At 37.2% G+C, this 18,189-nt stretch overlaps 1 protein-coding gene across 1 annotated transcript in view; it reads left to right on the top strand.

The window, feature by feature from the left end:
• The window catches only part of ATRNL1 (attractin like 1), a 688,151-nt gene that overhangs the window by 285,608 nt on the left and 384,354 nt on the right, over positions 1–18,189 (top strand). The window contains exon 25 of the mRNA XM_036829651.1: positions 111–172. Coding sequence (XP_036685546.1) covers positions 111–172 — 62 coding nt within the window. The remainder of the gene's footprint in view (positions 1–110; positions 173–18,189) is intronic.

Genomic DNA, 18,189 nt, shown 5'->3' with positions numbered 1-18,189 from the left:
TTCTTGATGATTTAAAAATATTGTATTTATAAATGCCATGAAACATCACCACTTTGAAGAAGAGCATAGATTCAGTAAGTTTCAAACTTTCTTTTATTTTGATTTTTCAGATTGCATTCTCACAACATAATACAATCATGGATCTTGTGCAGTTTTTTGTCACCTTCTTCAGGTAATTTGCTTTTACTGACTTTGAATTTGTTAAACCTATATTCTGATGTATGTTCTATAAATCTGTTAGGTAATTTACCAGTTCTTTACCCTTAAATATGATACAGTGTGTCTTGAATAGTTTTATATACTTAAATATATACCACAGAGCAGAAGAAACATACTTGACATATACTTTTGCAAGTTTATTTTGCTGTAGTACTATTTAATAGCTAATTGATTCAGTGGAAAGAGGACGATAACCCTGTGTTCCCCTGTCATATAAGTAATTAAAGCCTGTTTTAATTAATAAAATTAACAGTGCATTCACTGTATTGATTAGGTCCATCTCCTAGCATTAAAATCCATATCAATTCAGTTATTTCTTGGATTTCTTAGGTAATTATTATATGTGCTTAGCAATGTGATGAAATCTGTAGGGGATGAGAAAAAGTATGTATTTTCTGCCCTCAGAGAGCTTATAATCTGGAAGTACTAAATATGACTTAGGATATAGCATAATTTCCTAGAATATTAGTTATTTGAGATATTAACAGTAGGTTCATTAAAAAGTGTTCCATAATTAAATACATTTGGAAAATGCTGTGTATACTGAAGTTAAATAGGGCTTTTTTGGTTTGTTTTTAACTGACATTACTTCTCAGAGTTTTTTTTTTCCTCACAGTTTTTAATATGTTAATTTGCAGTGTATCTTTCTAAAAGAGAGGGCGGAGTTTGTAGCATTTCTCAAAACCTAAAAGCTCTCTTCATAGAACATCTATTTTCATTTCCGTGGGATGTAAATAAAGAAACACTGGGCGAGGAGAAGCAGCTGAATTTTAGTGGTAGAATATCTGTGTGATGGCACCTGAGATCATCTGGATTAGAAAGAATGTTATTTTTGTTAACATGATTATGATGTGTACCGCTTATACTGGTCCACTAGGTGCCTTTGTGTAAATTAGACAATTGTGCCTCCTTCTGGCAGGCATAGCCCCACATCACAGCACGCAACTTTACAAACAGTGCATGTAATTTTGACCTTCACTCACCAAGTTGTCTGGGCTGCGTTGAACAGCGAAGAACCTGTTAAACCAAATCCTTGACACAGATGATATGCCAAGCACTTTCCTCAACACCAAAGTAACCATTATTGGTTATCTTATAACGACACCATACAATACTTGAATTCCTAATACCTTATCCACAGGAGTTAGCAAACATTTTCTGTAAAGAGCCAGTTAGTAAATATTTCAAGATTTGTGGGGTATAAGGTCTCTGTTGCATCTAAACAACTCTGCTGTTGTGGTGCTAAAGCAGCCTCAGCCAGTATGAAAACAAATGGGAGTGGCTATGTTCCAATAAACCTTTATTATAAAAACAGCTGCTAGGCTGAATTCTGCCTGTGGACATAATTTGCCCAACCCCTGATCTAACTTATGCCTGAATGCCTTTAATGACAGGAAACACACCATCTCTTGAGATACGATTTTCTATCTTCCGATAACTAATTGTTCTTTATAATTGCGATGAAATCTGCCTCCCTGTAATAGCTCCTCTCATTTACCCATATGGGCCCATACATAGCAAGTCTAATCTCTCTCATCTCCATTTGCAGCCCTCTAGTTTTCTACACTCTTTTCTCCAATTTACACCTTCTCTGTTCGTTTATTCACTTCTTGTTGTCAAAATCCTTGCCATGTTGGTCACTTTGCTCTGAAAGCAATCATGTTTGTCTTTGTCCCTTAAAAAGTATTAATTTCCAGAATTTAATGCTAAATCATATATATCACTAACATGTGCAAAGTCTATTCATACTTTAAATTTGTCCCTTAAAAATGAAATTTGAGGAAACAACTTTTTTTTTAAATTCATTTATTTTTTTGGCTGTGTTGGGTCTTCGTTGCTGCGCACAGGCTTTCTCTCTAGTTGGGGCAAGCAGGGGCTACTTTTCGCTGCGGTGTGCAGGCTGCTCATTGCGGTGGTTTCTCTTGTTGTGGAGCACAGGCTGTAGGTGCACGGGCTTCAGTAGTTGTGGCACATGGGCTCAGTAGTTGTGGCTCTCGGGCTGTAGAGCGCAGGCTCAGTAGTTGTGGTGCACGGGCTTAGTTGCTCTGCGGCATATGGGATCTTCCCACACCAGGGCTCGAACCCGTGTTCCCTGCATTGGCAGGCGGATTCTTAACCACTGCGCCACCAGGGAAGTTCCGAGGAAACATCTTAAATATACTTAACGTTCTCTGATTTTGTACTACTGAATATTAAGGGATATTAAGCCTATTAATTAGGTTGCAATGTTTTTGGAAAAGTGTGAGAATTTGTAATTGAATGAGCCTTATTTAATGCATAAAAATAAAAGTTTTTGACAGAATAATGTGGATGTTAATATGCTAAAAAGTTTAGTTTTGTGTAAAAATTCACAAAGCTGAATATATATGTAAATTATTTAAATGTTTAGGGTTTTATTTTAAGCTTCTGAATTTGTGTGCATGTTTAAGTTCAATAACTCTTTTATTAAGTAAAAGAAAGCTAGTGTTAATGTGTACCATGTCTTAGAGATGATCCTATTTATTATGTTGTCATCATGGACAAAGTAATATAAAATATTCTAAGCATTGTGTGAGATAAAGTATATTTAATGGGTTTTTTATCATTTAAATTTTTCTCAGTATTAAAATGTAAATTAGACAGTTTTCTAATTGTCTCATTGTTAAGAAAAAACATGCACAAATACTTTTAAGTTTATTATTTTTTTAAATAAAGCCACTGTTAAATTTTAAAAGAGAGTTTTAGACAGGTCGGCATTTATGGACATCCTTCAGTCAGGCCACTATTACTGCTATTGCTGTTTCTGAGTTATTGAAGTAGCGTAGGTGAATGTGTCAGCCTTTCAGTTTAGCCATGGTTTGATGGAGGCCAGCTCATAAACTTTGTGTCAGGTTTTTACTTTTATTTTGGGCATAGTTCTGGTGGTAAACATAATTGAGTCAGTACTAGGAAGATCACTTATAGGCATAGCCTGGCTCTGATCTTAGCTTTCTGTGCCATCTTAAGTAGGTCACCTAGCATCTTTAAATCTCAGTCCTTTCATATCTAGAATTAAAGGATGTTGTTGTTAGAGTGTGTACTATAATATAGTGAATGATTAGAAAACTGAGAGGAATTATTTTAAAAATAAATACTTTTTTCTGGTATGTAAAATGGAAAAGTAAGTCTGTGTGAATCTGAACTTTAAAAGAATAAGCCTGGTAAATTAAATGGAGATATATCAGGGACCACTACCCCTATACCATTTAGATTTTTAATGGGGGTTCTAATTTTCACTGTCCCACTGGAATTACATAATGTTTTTGATTTACCATCTTGACCAGATGGCAGGTATTTTCAGAGGTTGCCACTTGGTCTTTCCCACTATGATAGATCTTACCCCACAGGCCAGGGATGCAATGTAGGGGTTACTCTAATCACCTTGTACATAAGTTCTAATTATACACTTGAGAAGTTAGGAAAATTATCACTGGGTGGATGCATAGACACAGTTGCCCACTATGATCCAGAATTTAGCCAGAATTTCTTACCTGGACCCTGGAGATACCTCAAGTCTAACAAGGGTTCATGATGGTATTTTAGTCCTTGAGTATCTCTGTGATCTCTAACCCTGTGTCTTATAGTAATCAAAATATCTACTTACTCCTCTTGCACTGTGTACATACCTGTGTATATACCCAAATATACACAGGGCTCTTTGTAAAGGAATCATACACAGGTCCCTTTGGGGATCATTTTATACACTTTCCAAGATGTTTCAAAATGTCTTTTCTTCTATGGACTCAGCCACCTATTCAGTGGGTTCTGGATTTGTAAATTAACTCATCTGGGAACTGAGCAGAGGATCATGAGTTTCTCTTGGCAACAACGCTCAGCGTTTGTTCCTCCATTCCTACTTACAACAAAAGTAAATGTTAAATAGCACCGTTGTTGGCTGCCCATCTATTTTGCCTCTCGAGATAGATACATCCATTATTAATCATCCCACAGCTCGTTGTGGGCCAGCACCCTTGGCTGTTCCTCCAGTCTTGTTGAACTTTATCCTCATTGTAGACCCTGGATTCTGTCAGTTAAGCACTGACCCTTGATCTTTTTTACTTTGGGGCCCCATCACTTAACGCCTCCCTTTGTCACTGCCTCTCCTGTTGTCAGCTCTGGTCTGCAGAAGAAAGCCACCAGTGAACTTCTTAGTGAAGCTGGTGCCCCTTTCACCAGCAAATTTCTCATGGCCTTGGTGACTGGTACGTCCCATAGAAAGTAATCTACCAGCCTTACATAATATATCCATTCCGGTACATTCCCTCCTGTCAGCTTTTTTATTCTTTTCTCTTCCATCTTCTAGGGCAACTCAGGCATTTCCATTTCACCTTGCCTTGGCCAGTGCTTTTTTCCAGGCTTATAAGAATCACTTCCTCATCAAGTTTTGCCCCATCCCCTGGAGTCCTCCATAGGGTATTATATCACCTGGTCCTGAGACTGTGCACCAAAATTCATGAATTCTTGTTTATCCAGGCTTACATTCCATCCGCCTTGATCAAATACCACCAAAATCCAGTTCCTGACATGATCTCCTGGCTGCTGCCAGTACGTGCTAGCCAATTCTTGCAGCTTTTTCAAGTATATAATCTTTTCCCTTTCTTTTCAGGCCAAGATGCATTATTCTGTCATTAAATTCAGTTATTAGTCTAGCGATCAGGAGAGGAGGTGGTGGCAGCCTTTAGGGGGGCGACCCTGTTGTCTCTATTACTAGAAATGGGAGTTGTAGAACCAACATCCTCAGAAACATCTATGTAGATAGTGCATTCTAGGTATTCCTATCCCATATTTCAAGAGCTCCAGTTTTCCAACAGTGGCCGTTGTCTTTGCATAAGAGGACTGCTTTGGCTGAGCAGTCTATCATCTCTGGAGCTCTGCAGTTCTAACAATTAGATCGTCAGTCTACTGCTCATTCATATTGGCTCCTCCACTGTCAGAGGTAAGGGCCTGATTTAAAGCTATAAAAGAGACTCTCTAGCTCGTATATTTAGCCTGTAATGGTTATTAGTGGCCTTCAGTCTCTCATTATCCCTCTGTAGGGTCAATACAAACATAGCAGTAGTCAGCCAACTCCACTCTCTTTTGAAAGCATTTTCCCCAGGTCACCACTGGTGAAATATTTAGCAATTGAAGCCTTCTTCCAGGGACTCTCTGTCTCTCATCTAGCAACATGGATGGTTTCTTTTTAGCCTGCCAAGTAGTGAGTGAGCCAGTTTCAAATCCCCATTTTACCTCCTGATTGCTCAGACCACAAGTCCTCAGAGAAGTAGACCAAAATGGCGTTGGCCATGCAGTAAACGGATTAGGGGGAACTCCTGTGAGGGAAAGAGCAAGGGAGAATGTGAGAGATCTTTTAGACCACAGTGCCAATCTGACCTTCATGAAGTAGAGCAGGAAGAAAGGAAAGTTGAATGAAAGAGCCTGAAAGTTTGACAAGACCAATGGCGAGTCCTTGAGCCAAACTCTGTATCCTAAAAGAGGAGTTATGCATCTCTCAGGATCAGGCCTTCCTTACTGTCAACTGCCATGTTCAGTCATTTACTGAGAACAGCTCTCAGGAAGTGTGGCCTCAGTGTGAATACAGTGATAGATTGCCTTAATATTTATCCACTTTAATATTATGTTTTTAAGTGCAAACAAGTTAGAATTTTCAATTTTTTTAATGAATTGTTGTGGTTTTCCCTTCAATTTTTTTATTGTGGTAAAATACAAATAATATAAAATTTGCCATCTTAACCATTTTTAAGTGAACAATTCAGTGATGTTAAGTACATTTACATTATTGTGCAGCTATTTACACTATCCATCTCCAGAACTCTTTTTATCTTGCAGAACTGCAACTCTATACACATTAAACAGTAACTCCCTATCTCCTCTTCCCCAGCCACTGACAACCACCATTCCTCTTTCTGTCTGCATGATCTTTACTACTCTAGGTATCTTATATAAGTGATATCATAATGTTTGTCCTTTTGTGACTGGCTTATTTCACTTAGCATGATGTTCTCAAAGCTCATCCATGTTGTGATATATGTCAGAATTTCTCTTCTTTTAAGGCTGAGTAATATTCCATTGTATGTATATACCACATTTTGTTTATCCATTCATCTGTTTATGGACACTTGAGTTGCTTCCATGTTTTAGCTATTGTAAGTAATGCTTCTATGAACATGAGTGTACAAATATGTATTCAAGATTTTGCTTTTAATTCTTTTGGGTATATTCCCAGAAGAGAAATTCCTAAGTCATATGGTAATTCTATTTTTAATTTTTTGAAGAACCTCCTTACTGTTTTCCATAGCAGTTGTACTGTTTGCATTCTCACCAGCAGTGCACAAGGATTCCAGTTTTTCCATATTCTCACCAACACTTGTGATTTTCTTTTTCTTTCTTTTTTTTTTTTTTTTTTTGATTGTAGCCGTCCCAGAGGGTGCAACTTTGTATCTCATTGTGGTTTTGATGTGCATTTCTTTAACGATTAGTGCTGATAAGCACTTTTTCACGTGCTTATTTGCCATTCATATATCTTCTTTGTAGAAATGTCTGTTTAAGTCTTTTGTCCATTTTTATGCCAGTATCACACTGTCTTGATTACTGTAGCTTTGTAGTAAATTTTGAGATCAAGAAGTGTGGGTCCTCCATCTTTGCTCTTTTTCAAGATGTTTTGGGCTACTTGGGGTCCCTTGAGGTACTAAAATTCATATGGATATGGAAGTAATCATGTGAGTTTTCCCCCTTCTTTTTGTTAATATGGAGTATTACATTTCCATATGTTCGACCATCCTTGCATTCCAGGAATAAATCCTACTTGGTCATAGTATATAATTCTTTTAATAATAATTTCCCCTTTTCTGCATCATTGTTCATAAAGGATATTAGTACTTTTCTTTTCTTGTGTCTTTGTCTGACTTTGGGATCAGGATAATGCTGGCCACATAGGATGACTTAGGGATTGTTTTCTACTCTTTAATGTTTAGAACAATTTGAGAAGGACTGGTATTAGTTCTTCTTGAAATGTTTAGTGGAATTAATCAGTGAAGCCATCAGGTCCCAGGCTTTTCTTTGTCAGGAGATTTTTGATTACTGATTCAATCTCCTTACTAGTCATAGTTCTATTCAGTCCTTCTATGTTTTCATGATTCAGTCTTGGTAGGTTTTGTGTTTCTAGGAATTTGTCCATTTCATCTAGGTTATACAATTTGTGTACAGTTGTTCATAGTACACTCTAATAAATCCCTTTTATTATCATAGGATCAGTAGTAGTATCTATACTATATTTATTTTTATTTATTTTTAGTAAGTTGCATCTTCTCTCTTTCTTTTCCTTAGTAAATCTAGCCAAAGGTTTGCCAATTTTGTTGATTGGTTTGAAGAACCAACCGTTGGTTTTGTTGATTTTTCTCTATTATTTTACTATTTTCTATTTCATTTATCTGTTTTAATCTTTATTACAATATTTCCTTCCTTCTGCTAACTTTGGGTTTAGTTCTTTTTCTAGTTCCTTAAGTTTAAAGTTAGGTTGTTGATTTGAGATCTTTCTTGTTTTTCAATGTAAACATTTATAGTTAAACATTTCCTCCTTAGCACTGCTTTTACTGCATCCCATCAGTTTTATTATGTTCTGTTTTCATTTTCATTTGTCTCTAAGTACTTTCTAATTTCCCTTGTGATTTCTTCTATGAGCTGTTGGTTGTTCAAGAGTATGTTGTTTCATTTCCCCAAATTTGTGAGTTTTCCAGGTTTTCTTCTGTTATTGATTTCTGACTTTATTCTGCTGTAGTTAAAGGAGATACTTTTCATGATATCTATTTTTTTTAATTTATTGAGAAAATTTGTGACCTAAAATATGGTATATCCTGGACAATATCTCATGTGCACTTGAGAAGAATGTGTATCCTGTTGTTGGGAATAGTGTTTTACATATGTCCTTTGAATGTAGTTGGTTTATTGTGTTGTTCGAACCCTCTGTTTCCTTACTTATGTTTGTCTGGTGTTTCTATCCATTATTATGAGTGGAGTTGAATTGTTGTCTTAACCATTTTGAATTCTCTATGTCTTTATTGAAATTTTTGTCTTAATTTATAACTTGTTTTATATAAATTTAGATATAGTATCATTTTGTTAGAATTTCAATGATAAATCTATTTTCATTACATTCAATATTTTTTATTTTACTAGATTTTAAATGTGTTTCATGTACACCACAAATATCTGGACATTGTTTATCCTGTTGTAATAATCTGAAAATCTCTGACGTTTAAAGAAACAGATTTAGTGAATTTCTATTTATTGCAATTATTGTTGTATTTTAATCTTTTTCTCCATCTTTTCACTTTTTAAAATGCTTTCTCAAGCAATCTTTTTTTCTTCTCCCCTGAAATATACATTTCATATTTTTTCTTTAATGAATGCCCTTAAATTTTAACATGTATATTTTTCCGAACCAGTAATAATGTTAATTGGTGTCTTTTTTTACTCCTGAATCATATAAGAACACTAGAAAATTTGAAACTTTCACTTTTACATACAATTGTCTAATTTTAAATTCATTTTCTAATTTCTAATTTTATTTTTAAAAATAACCTTATTGAGATATAATTCATATACAGTACAATTCACCCATTTAAAGTGCACAATTCAGTGGCTCTGCAGCCATTATCACAGTCAATTTTAGAACATTTTCATCACCCCAAAAAGAAACTGTGTACCCATTTGCAGTCACTTCCCATCCCTCTCCCACACCCTAAGTTTTAGACAATCACTAATCTAGTTCCTGTATATAGATTTTCCTATTCTGAACATTTTCATATACTAATTAAAATCATACAATATTTGTTCTTCTGTGACAAGCTTCTATCACTTATCACAGTGTTTACAGTTTATCCATGATGTTGTATGTATCAGTATATCATTGCTTTTTATTGCTAAATACCATTCCGTTGTATGGATATGACACATTTTATTTCTCCTTTTTCAGTGATGGGCATTTGGGTTTTTTCTTCTTTTTGGCTCATGTGAATTATGCCACTATGAACATTTGGGTCCATGTTTTTGTGTGGTGATACGTTTTTATTTCTCCTGAGGTATATACCTAGGAGTGGCATTGATGGGTTATATAGTAACTCTAGATTTAACCTTGTGAGAAACTGGCAAACTATTTTCCAAAGAAGATGCACCATTTTACATTCTCACCAGGAATGTACGAGGGTTCCAATTTCTCCATATTCTCAGTAACACTTCTTTTTATCTCTTTTTTATTATAGCCATCTTAGTGCATATAAAGTGCCAAAAGAGATGATGATGCTATTTTGGAGGATCCAGAAAGCATTTTAATTAATTAGAGGAATTTAAAGAATAGAAAAAGAGAGAAAAATTAGGAGTTAAGCAATTAAAAAACAAGAATAATCAAAGATGACCCTATAGAAGTGAGCATGTGAGTGGGAAGAATAATGCAAAATAAACACTGTGATCAAGATTTTGGGAAATGAAACAATGATGTTGTCTATGAAGATATTTCAAAAGAGAAAAAGGAAGGATGTAACTCCCTACAGGGAGAGAAGTAAACCGAAATCATTAGTAACAGAATGCCTACATCAAAGTGGCATATCCCAGAAGGAGTATGTGGTATAAAAATTTTTTTTTAAATGGTACAAGAACGAAGAACTCTGGGAAGAATGAAAAATAGAAGTCCTCCTTTTCAAAAGTGAGATTATGATAATGGATATGTTAATAGAAATGAGGCCTTAAGATACAGATTTCTCTAAGTAGAAACCATAAATTACATCTTATTATACTGGAGGTTCTTCAGGAATTCTCTCCCTGGCTTTGCTGTAGAAGAAAACAGATATTTAGATCCCAACTCTTCTTTTAAACCAAAATATCAAATATAGCTCGAGTAAAATAGTAATTGCCCAAAGTTTATTGCAACTTAGCTAAACCAGTGCTCCATGTCTAATTTTCAGTGCTGAGGTTTGGAACACTGTAGACTGAAACTTAGTTCTTTCACTAAAATATTGCCTAATACTTCAAAATCAACATGTCCTAAATTAAACTTGCTATCTTGGCAAACAGCTCTTTTTTCCAGTATTCTCTAGCTCAGTTACGGTTACCACTATTAACCTAACTTCAATACCTGGGAATTAACTAAATATGTTTCTCTTTCCTTAATCCCCTACATGAACCCTGATTCTTCCTTCTGCCTATCAATCTATTGTATTCAAAACAACCAAAGTGATTTTTTTAACATAAATTGAGTTATGAGAATCCATTGTTTAAAAGCTTCCTTTCACATTTATGATATAATTCAGACTAGACTTACAAGTTCCTCTGAAACCAGGCCTAATTATCTGCCTCCTCTCATATTATTCTCCACAAATTTATTATATTGCAGTCGCTTTTTCTTCAGAGGTATTTGGTTTATTTCTTGTTTGGTTTTGTTTTCTCTTTCATTCCTTTGTAAAGTGTTTTAAAATTTATGTGCAGTAAAATTCTATTTGGGGGGATACAGCCATATGAATTCTAAAATATGTATAGTTTCTTTTTTTTTAAATTTTTATTGGAGTATAGTTGATTTATAATGCTGGGTTAGTTTCTGCTGTACAGCAAAGTAAATCAGTTATACATATACGTATATCCACTCTTTTTTAGATTCTTTTCCCATATAGGTCATTACAGAGTATTGAGTAGAGTTCCCTGTGCTATACAATAGGTCCTTATTAGTTATCTATTTTATATATAGTAATGTGTATATGTCAATCCCAACCTCCTAGTTTATCCCTCTCCCCCTTCCTCCCCAGTAACCGTAAGTTTGGTTTCTACGTCTGTGACTCTTTATGCTTTGTAAATTAGTTCATTTGTACCTTTTTTTAGATTCCACATATAAATGATATCATATGATATTTGTCTTTCTCTGATTTACTTCACTTAGTGTGATAATCTCTAGGTCCATCCATGTTGCTGCAAACGGCATTATTTCATTCTTTTTATGGCTAAGTAATATTCCATTGTATATATGTACCACATCTTCTTTATCCATTCCTCTGTTGATGGACACTTAGGTTGCTTCCATGTTCTGGCTATTGTAAATAGAGCTGCAATGAACATTTTGGTACATGACTCTTTTTGAATTATGCTTTTCTCAGGGTATATGCCCAGTAGTTGGGTTGCTGGGTCATATGGTAGTTCTATTTATAGTTTTTTAAGGAACCTCCATACTGTTCTCCATAGTGGCTGTATCAATTTACATTCCCACCAACAGTGCAAGGGGGTTCCCTTTTCTCCACACCCTCTCCAGCATTTATTTTTTGTAGATTTTTTGATGATGGCCATTCTGACTGGTGTGAGATGATATCTCATTGTAGTTTTGATTTGTATTTCTCTAATGATTAATGATGTTGAGCATTCTTTCATGTGTTTGTTGGCAATCTGTATATCTTCTTTGGAGAAATGTCTATTTAGGTTTTCTGCCTATTTTAGGATTGGGTTGTTTGTTTTTTTGATATTGAGCTGCATGAGTTGCTTGTATGTTTTGGAGATGAATCCTTTGTCAGTTGCTTCATTTGCAAATATTTTCTCCCATTCTGAGGGTTGTCTTTTGGTCTTGTTTATGGTTTCCTTTGCTGTGCAAAAGCTTTTAAGTTTCATTAGGTCCCATTTGTTTATTTTTGTTTTTATTTCCATTTCTCTAGGAGGTGGGTCAAAAAGGATCTTGCTGTGATTTATGTCATAGAGTTTTCTGCCTATGTTTTCCTCTAAGAGTTTGATGGTATCTGGCCTTACATTTAGGTCTTTAATCCATTTTGAGTTTATTTTTGTGTATGGTGTTAGGGAGTGTTCTAATTTCATTCTTTTACATGTAGCTGTCCAGTTTCCCCAGCACCACTTATTGAAGAGGCTGTCTTTTCTCCACTGTATATTCTTGCCTCCTTTATCAAAGATAACGTGACCATATGTGCGTGGGTTTATCTCTGGGCTTTCTATCCTGTTCCATTGATCTATATTTCTGTTTTTGTGCCAGTACCATACTGTCTTGATTACTGTAGCTTTGTAGTATAGTCTGAAGCCAGGGAGCCTGATTCCTCCAGCTCCATGTTTCTTTCTCAAGATTGCTTTGACTATACAGGGTCTTTTGTGTTTCCATACAAATTGTGAAATATTTTGTTCTAGTTCTGTGAAAAATGCCAGTGGTAGTTTGATAGGGATTGCATTGAATCTGTAGATTGCTTTGGGTAGTAGAGTCATATTCACAATGTTTATTCTTCCAATCCAAGAACATGGTATATCTCTCCATCTATTTGTATCATCTTTAATTTCTTTCATCAGTGTCTTATAATTTTCTGCATACAGGTCTTTTGTCTCCTTAGGTAGGTTTATTCCTAGATATTTTATTCTTTTTGTTGCAGTGGTAAATGGGAGTGTTTTCTTAATTTCACTTTCAGATTTTTCATCATTAGTGTATAGGAATGCAAGAGATTTCTGTGCATTAATTTTGTATCCTGCTACTTTACCAAATTCATTGATTAGCTCTAGTAGTTTTCTGGTGGTATCTTTAGGATTCTCTATGTATAGTATCATGTCATCTGCAAACAGTGACAGCTTTACTTCTTCTTTTCCAATTTGGATTTCTTTTATTTCTTTTTCTTCTCTGATTGCTGTGGCTAAAACTTCCAAAACTATGTTGAACAATGGTGGTGAGAGTGGGCAACCTTTTCTTGTTCCTGATCTTAGTGGAAACGGTTTCAGTTTTTCACCATTGAGGACGATGTTGGCTGTGGGTTTGTCATATATGGCCTTTATTATGTTGAGGTAAGTTCCCTCTATGTCTACTTTCTGGTGGGTTTTTATCATAAATGGGTGTTGAATTTTGTTGAAAACTTTCTCTGCATCTATTGAGATGATCATATGGTTTTTCTCCTTCAGTTTGTTAATATGGTGTATCACATTGATTGATTTGCATATATTGAAGAATCCTTGCATTCCCGGGATAAACCCCACTTGATCATAGTGTATGATCCTTTTAATGTGCTGTTGGATTCTGTTTGTTAGTATTTTGTTGAGGATTTTTGCATCTGTGTTCATCAGTGATATTGGCCTGTAGTTTTCTTTCTTTGTGACATCTTTGTCTGGTTTTGGTATCAGAGTGATGGTGGCCTCGTAGAATTAGTTTGGGAGTCTTCCTCCGTCTGCTATATTTTGGAAGAGTTTGAGAAGGATAGGTGTTAGCTCTTCTCTAAATGTTTGATAGAATTCACCTGTGAAGCCATCTGGTCCTGGGCTTTTGTTTGTTGGAAGATTTTTAATCACAGTTTCAATTTCAGTGCTTGTGATTGATCTGTTCATATTTTCTATTTCTTCCTGGTTCAGTCTCAGAAGGTTGTGCATTTCTAAGAGTTTGTCCATTTCTTCCAGGTTGTCCATTTTATTGACATAGAGTTGCTTGTAGTAATCTCTCATGATCGTTTGTATTTCTGCAGTGTCAGTTGTTACTTCTCCTTTTTCATTTCTAATTCCATTGATTTCAGTCTTCTCCCTTTTTTTCTTGATAAGTCTGTCTAATGGTGTATCAATTTTGTTTATCTTCTCAAAGAACCAGCTTTTAGTTTTATTGATCTTTGCTATCATTTCCTTCATTTATTTCATTTATTTCTGATCTGATCTTTATGATTTCTTTCCTTCTGCTAACTTTGGGGTTCTTTTGTTCTTCTTTCTCTAATTGCTTTAGGTGTAAGGTTAGGTTGTTTATTTGAGATGTTTCTTAAGGTAGGCTTGTATAGCTATAAACTTCCCTCTTAGAACTGCTGTTGCTGCATCCCATAGGTTTTGTGTTGTTGTGTTTTCATTGTCATTTGTTTCTAGGTACTTTTTGATTTCCTCTTAGATTTCTTCAGTGATCTCTTGGTTATTAAGTAGTGTGTTCTATAGCCTCCATGTGTTTCTATTTCTTACAAATTTTTTCCTGTAATTGATATCTAGTCTCATAGCATTGTGGTCGGAAAAGATACTTGGTACAATTTCAATTTTCTTAAATTTACCAAGGCTTGATCTGTGACCCAAGATATGATCTATCCTGGAGAATGTTCCATGAGCACTTGAGAAGAAAGTGTATTCTGTTGTTTTTGGATGGAATGTCCTATAAATATCAATTAAGTCCATCTTGTTTAATGTATCATTTAAAGCTTGTGTTTCCTTATTTATTTTCATTTTGGATGATCTGTCCATTGGTGAAAGTGGGGTGTTAAAGTCCCCTACTATAATTGTGTTACTGTCGATTTCCCCTTTTATGGCTGTTAGTATTTGCCTTATGTATTGAGGTGCTCCTATGTTGGGTGCATAAATATTTACAATTGTTATAACTTCTTCTTGGATTGATCCCTTGATCATTATGTAGTGTCCTTCTTTGTCTCTTGTAATAGTCTTTGTTTTAAAGTCAATTTTGTCTGATATGAGAATTGCTACTCCAGCTTTCTTTTGATTTCCATTTGCATGGAATATCTTTTTCCATCCCCTCACTTTCAGTCTGTATGTGTCCCTAGGTCTGAAGTGGGTCTCTTGTAGACAGCATATATACAGGTCTTGTTTTTCTATCCATTCAGCCAGTCTATGTCTTTTGGTTAGAGCATTTAATCCATTTACATTTAAGGTAATTATCGATATGTATGTTCCTATTACCATTTTCTTAATTGTTTTGGGTTTATTATTGTAGGTCTTTTCCTTCTCTTGTGTTTCCTAGAGAAGGAAACTTCTAGAGAAGTTCCTTTAGCATTTGTTTTAAATCTGGTTTGGTAGTGCTGAATTCTCTTAGCTTTTGCTTGTCTGTAAAGCTTTTAATTTCTCCATCAATTCTGAATGAGATCCTTGCTGGGTAGAGTAATCTTGGTTGTAGGTTTTTCTCTTTCATCACTTTAAATATGTCCTGCCACTCCCTTCTGGCTTGCACTTTCTGCTGAAAGATCAATTGTTAACCTTATGGGGATTCCCTTATGTGTTACTTGTTGTTTTTCCCTTGCTGCTTTTAATATTTTTTCTTTGTATTTAATTTTTGATAGTTTGATTAATATGTGTGTTGGCGTGTTTCTCCTTGGATTTATCCTGTATGGGACTCTCTGTGCTTCCTGGACTTGATTAACTATTTCCTTTCCCATATTAGGGAAGTTTTCAACTATAATCTCTTCAAATATTTTCTCAGTCCCTTTCTTTTTCTCTTCTTCTTCTGGGACCCCTATAATTTGAATGTTGGTATGTTTAATGTTGTCCCAGAGGTCTCTGAGACTGTCCTCAATTCTTTTCATTCTTTTTTCTTTATTCTGCTCTGCAGTAGTTATTTCCACTATTTTATCTTCCAGGTCACTTATGCGTTCTTCTGCCTCAGTTATTCTGCTATTGATCCCTTCTAGGGAGTTTTAAATTTCATTTATTGTTTTGTTCACCTTTGTTTGTTTGCTCTTTAGTTCTTCTAGGTCCTTGTTAAACGTTTTTTGTATTTTCTCCATTCTATTTCCAAGATTTTGGATCATCTTTACTATCATTATTCTGAATTATTTTTCAGGTAGACTGCCTATTTCCCTTCATTTGTTAGGTCTGGTGGGCTTTTGCCTTGCTCCTTCATCTGCTGTGTGTTTCTCTGTCTTCTCATTTTGCTTAACTTACTGTGTTTGGGGTCTGCTTTACGCAGGCTGCAGGTTCGTAGTTTCCATTGTTTTTGGTGTCTGTCCCCAGTGGCTAAGTTTGGTTCAGTGGGTTGTGTAGGCTTCCTGGTGGAGGGGACTAGTGCCTGTGTTGTGGTGGATGAGGCTGGATCTTGTCTTTCTGGTGGGCAGGTCCACGTCTGGTGGTGTGTTTTGGGGTGTCTGTGACCTTATTATGATATTAGGCAGCCTCTCTGCTAATGGGTGGGGTTGTGTTCCTGTCTTGCCAATTGTTTGGCATAGGGTGTCCTGCACTGTAGCTTGCTGGTCGTTGAGTGGAGCTGGGTCTTGGCGTTGAGATGGAGATCTCTGGGAGATTTTCACTGTTTGATGTTATGTGGAGCTGGGAGGTCTCTTGTGGACCAGTGTCCTGAACTTGGCTCTCTCACCTCAGAGGCACAGCACTGATGCCTGGCTGGAGCACCAAAAGCCTGTCGTCCACACGGCTCAGAATAAAAGGGAGAAAAAAAAGAAAGAAAGAAAGAAGAAGATAAAATAAAATAAAATAAAGTAAAATAAAATAAAATAAAGTCATTAAAATAAAAAATAAAAAATTATTAAGAAAAGAAATTTTTAAGTAAAAAAAAAAAAAAAGGACAGACAGAACCCTAGGACAAATGGTAAAAGCAAAGCTAGACAGACAAAATCACACACAGAAGCATACACATACACACTCACAAAAAGAGAAAAAGGGAAAAAATATATATATATATTGTTGCTCCCAAAGTCCACCTCCTCAATTTGGGATGATTCGTTGTCTATTCAGGTATTCCACAGATGCAGGCACATCAAGTGGAGATTTAATCCACTGCTCCTGAGGCTGCTGGGAGAGATTTCCCTTTCTCTTCTTTGTTCGCACAGCTCCCGGTGTTCAGCTTTGGATTTGGACCCGCCTCTGCGTGTAGGTCGCCTGAGGGTGTCTATTCCCTGCCCAGACAGGATGGGGTTAAAGGAGCAGCTGCTTCGGGGACTCTGGCTCACTCAGGCCGCGGGGAGGGAGCAGTACGGAGGAGGCGGGGCGAGCCTGCGGCGTCAGAGGCGTCGTGACGTTGCAGCAGCCTGAGGCGCGCCGTGCGTTCTCCCGGGGAAGTTGTCCCCGGATCACGGGACCCTGGCAGTGGCGGGCTGCACCGGCTCCTGGGAGGGGCGGTGTGGAGAGTGACCTGTGCTCGCACACAGGCTTCTTGGTGGCGGCAGCAGCAGCCTTAGCGTCTCCTGCCCGTCTCTGGGGTCCGCGCTGATAGCCGCGGCTCGCGCCCGTCTGTGGGGCTCCTTTAAGCGGCGCTCTGCATCCCCTCTCCTCGCGCACCAGGAAACAAAGAGGCAAGAAAAAGTCTCTTGCCTCTTCGGCAGCTGCAGACCTTTTCCCGGACTCCCTCCTGGCTAGCTGTGGCGCACTAACCCCTTCAGGCCGTCTTCATGCCGCCAACCCCAGTCCTCTCCCTGCGATCCGACTGAAGCCTGAGCCTCAGCTCCCAGCCCCGCCTGCCCCGGCGGGGGAGCAGACAAGCCTCTCGGGCTGCTGAGGGCTGGTTGGCACCGATCCTCTGTGCAGGAATCTCTCCGCTTTGCCCTCCGCACCCCTGTGGCTGTGCTCTGCTCCGTGGCTCCGAAGCTTCCCCCCTCTGCCACCCGCAGTCTCCGCCCGCGAAGGGGCTTCCTAGGGTGTGGAGACCTTTCCTCCTTCACGGCTCCCTCCCACTGGTGCAGGTCCTGTCCCTATTCTTTGTCTCTGTTATTTATTTTTTCTTTTGCCCTACCCAGGTACATGGGGAGTTTTTTGCCTTTTGGGAGGTCTGAGGTCTTCTGCCAGCATTCAGTAGGTGTTTTGTAGGAGTTGTTCCACATGTAGATGTATTTCTGATGTATTTGTGGGGAGGAAGGTGACCTCTGTGTCTTACTCTTCAGCCATCTTGAAGCTCCTCTGTATAGTTTCTTGTAATCATCAGCTCTATCAGGATATAGACCAGTTCCAGAATCTCAAAGAATCCTTCATAGGGCTTCCTTTACAATGAGGCTTTTTCCTCAGCCATAAGCCCTGGCAGCCACTGATTGGCACCCTGTCTCTATAGTTTTGCCTTTCCCAGAATGTCATATACGTGGACTCTTACAGTATGTAACCTCCGGAGACTGGTTTCTTTCCCTTAGCATGCTGCATTTGAGATTTATCCAAGTTGGTTTTTTCCATCAATAGTCCATTTCATTTTTGTTGTTAAGTGGTATTCCATTGTATGAATATACTCCAGTTTGTTTATCCATCCACCCTTTGATA

The sequence above is a fragment of the Balaenoptera musculus genome, chromosome 16 (genome assembly GCF_009873245.2).
Source record: "Balaenoptera musculus isolate JJ_BM4_2016_0621 chromosome 16, mBalMus1.pri.v3, whole genome shotgun sequence".
Lineage (NCBI taxonomy): Eukaryota > Metazoa > Chordata > Mammalia > Artiodactyla > Balaenopteridae > Balaenoptera > Balaenoptera musculus.
Note: the sequence above shows the minus strand (reverse complement) of the source record. Positions and strands in the feature narration are given on the sequence as shown.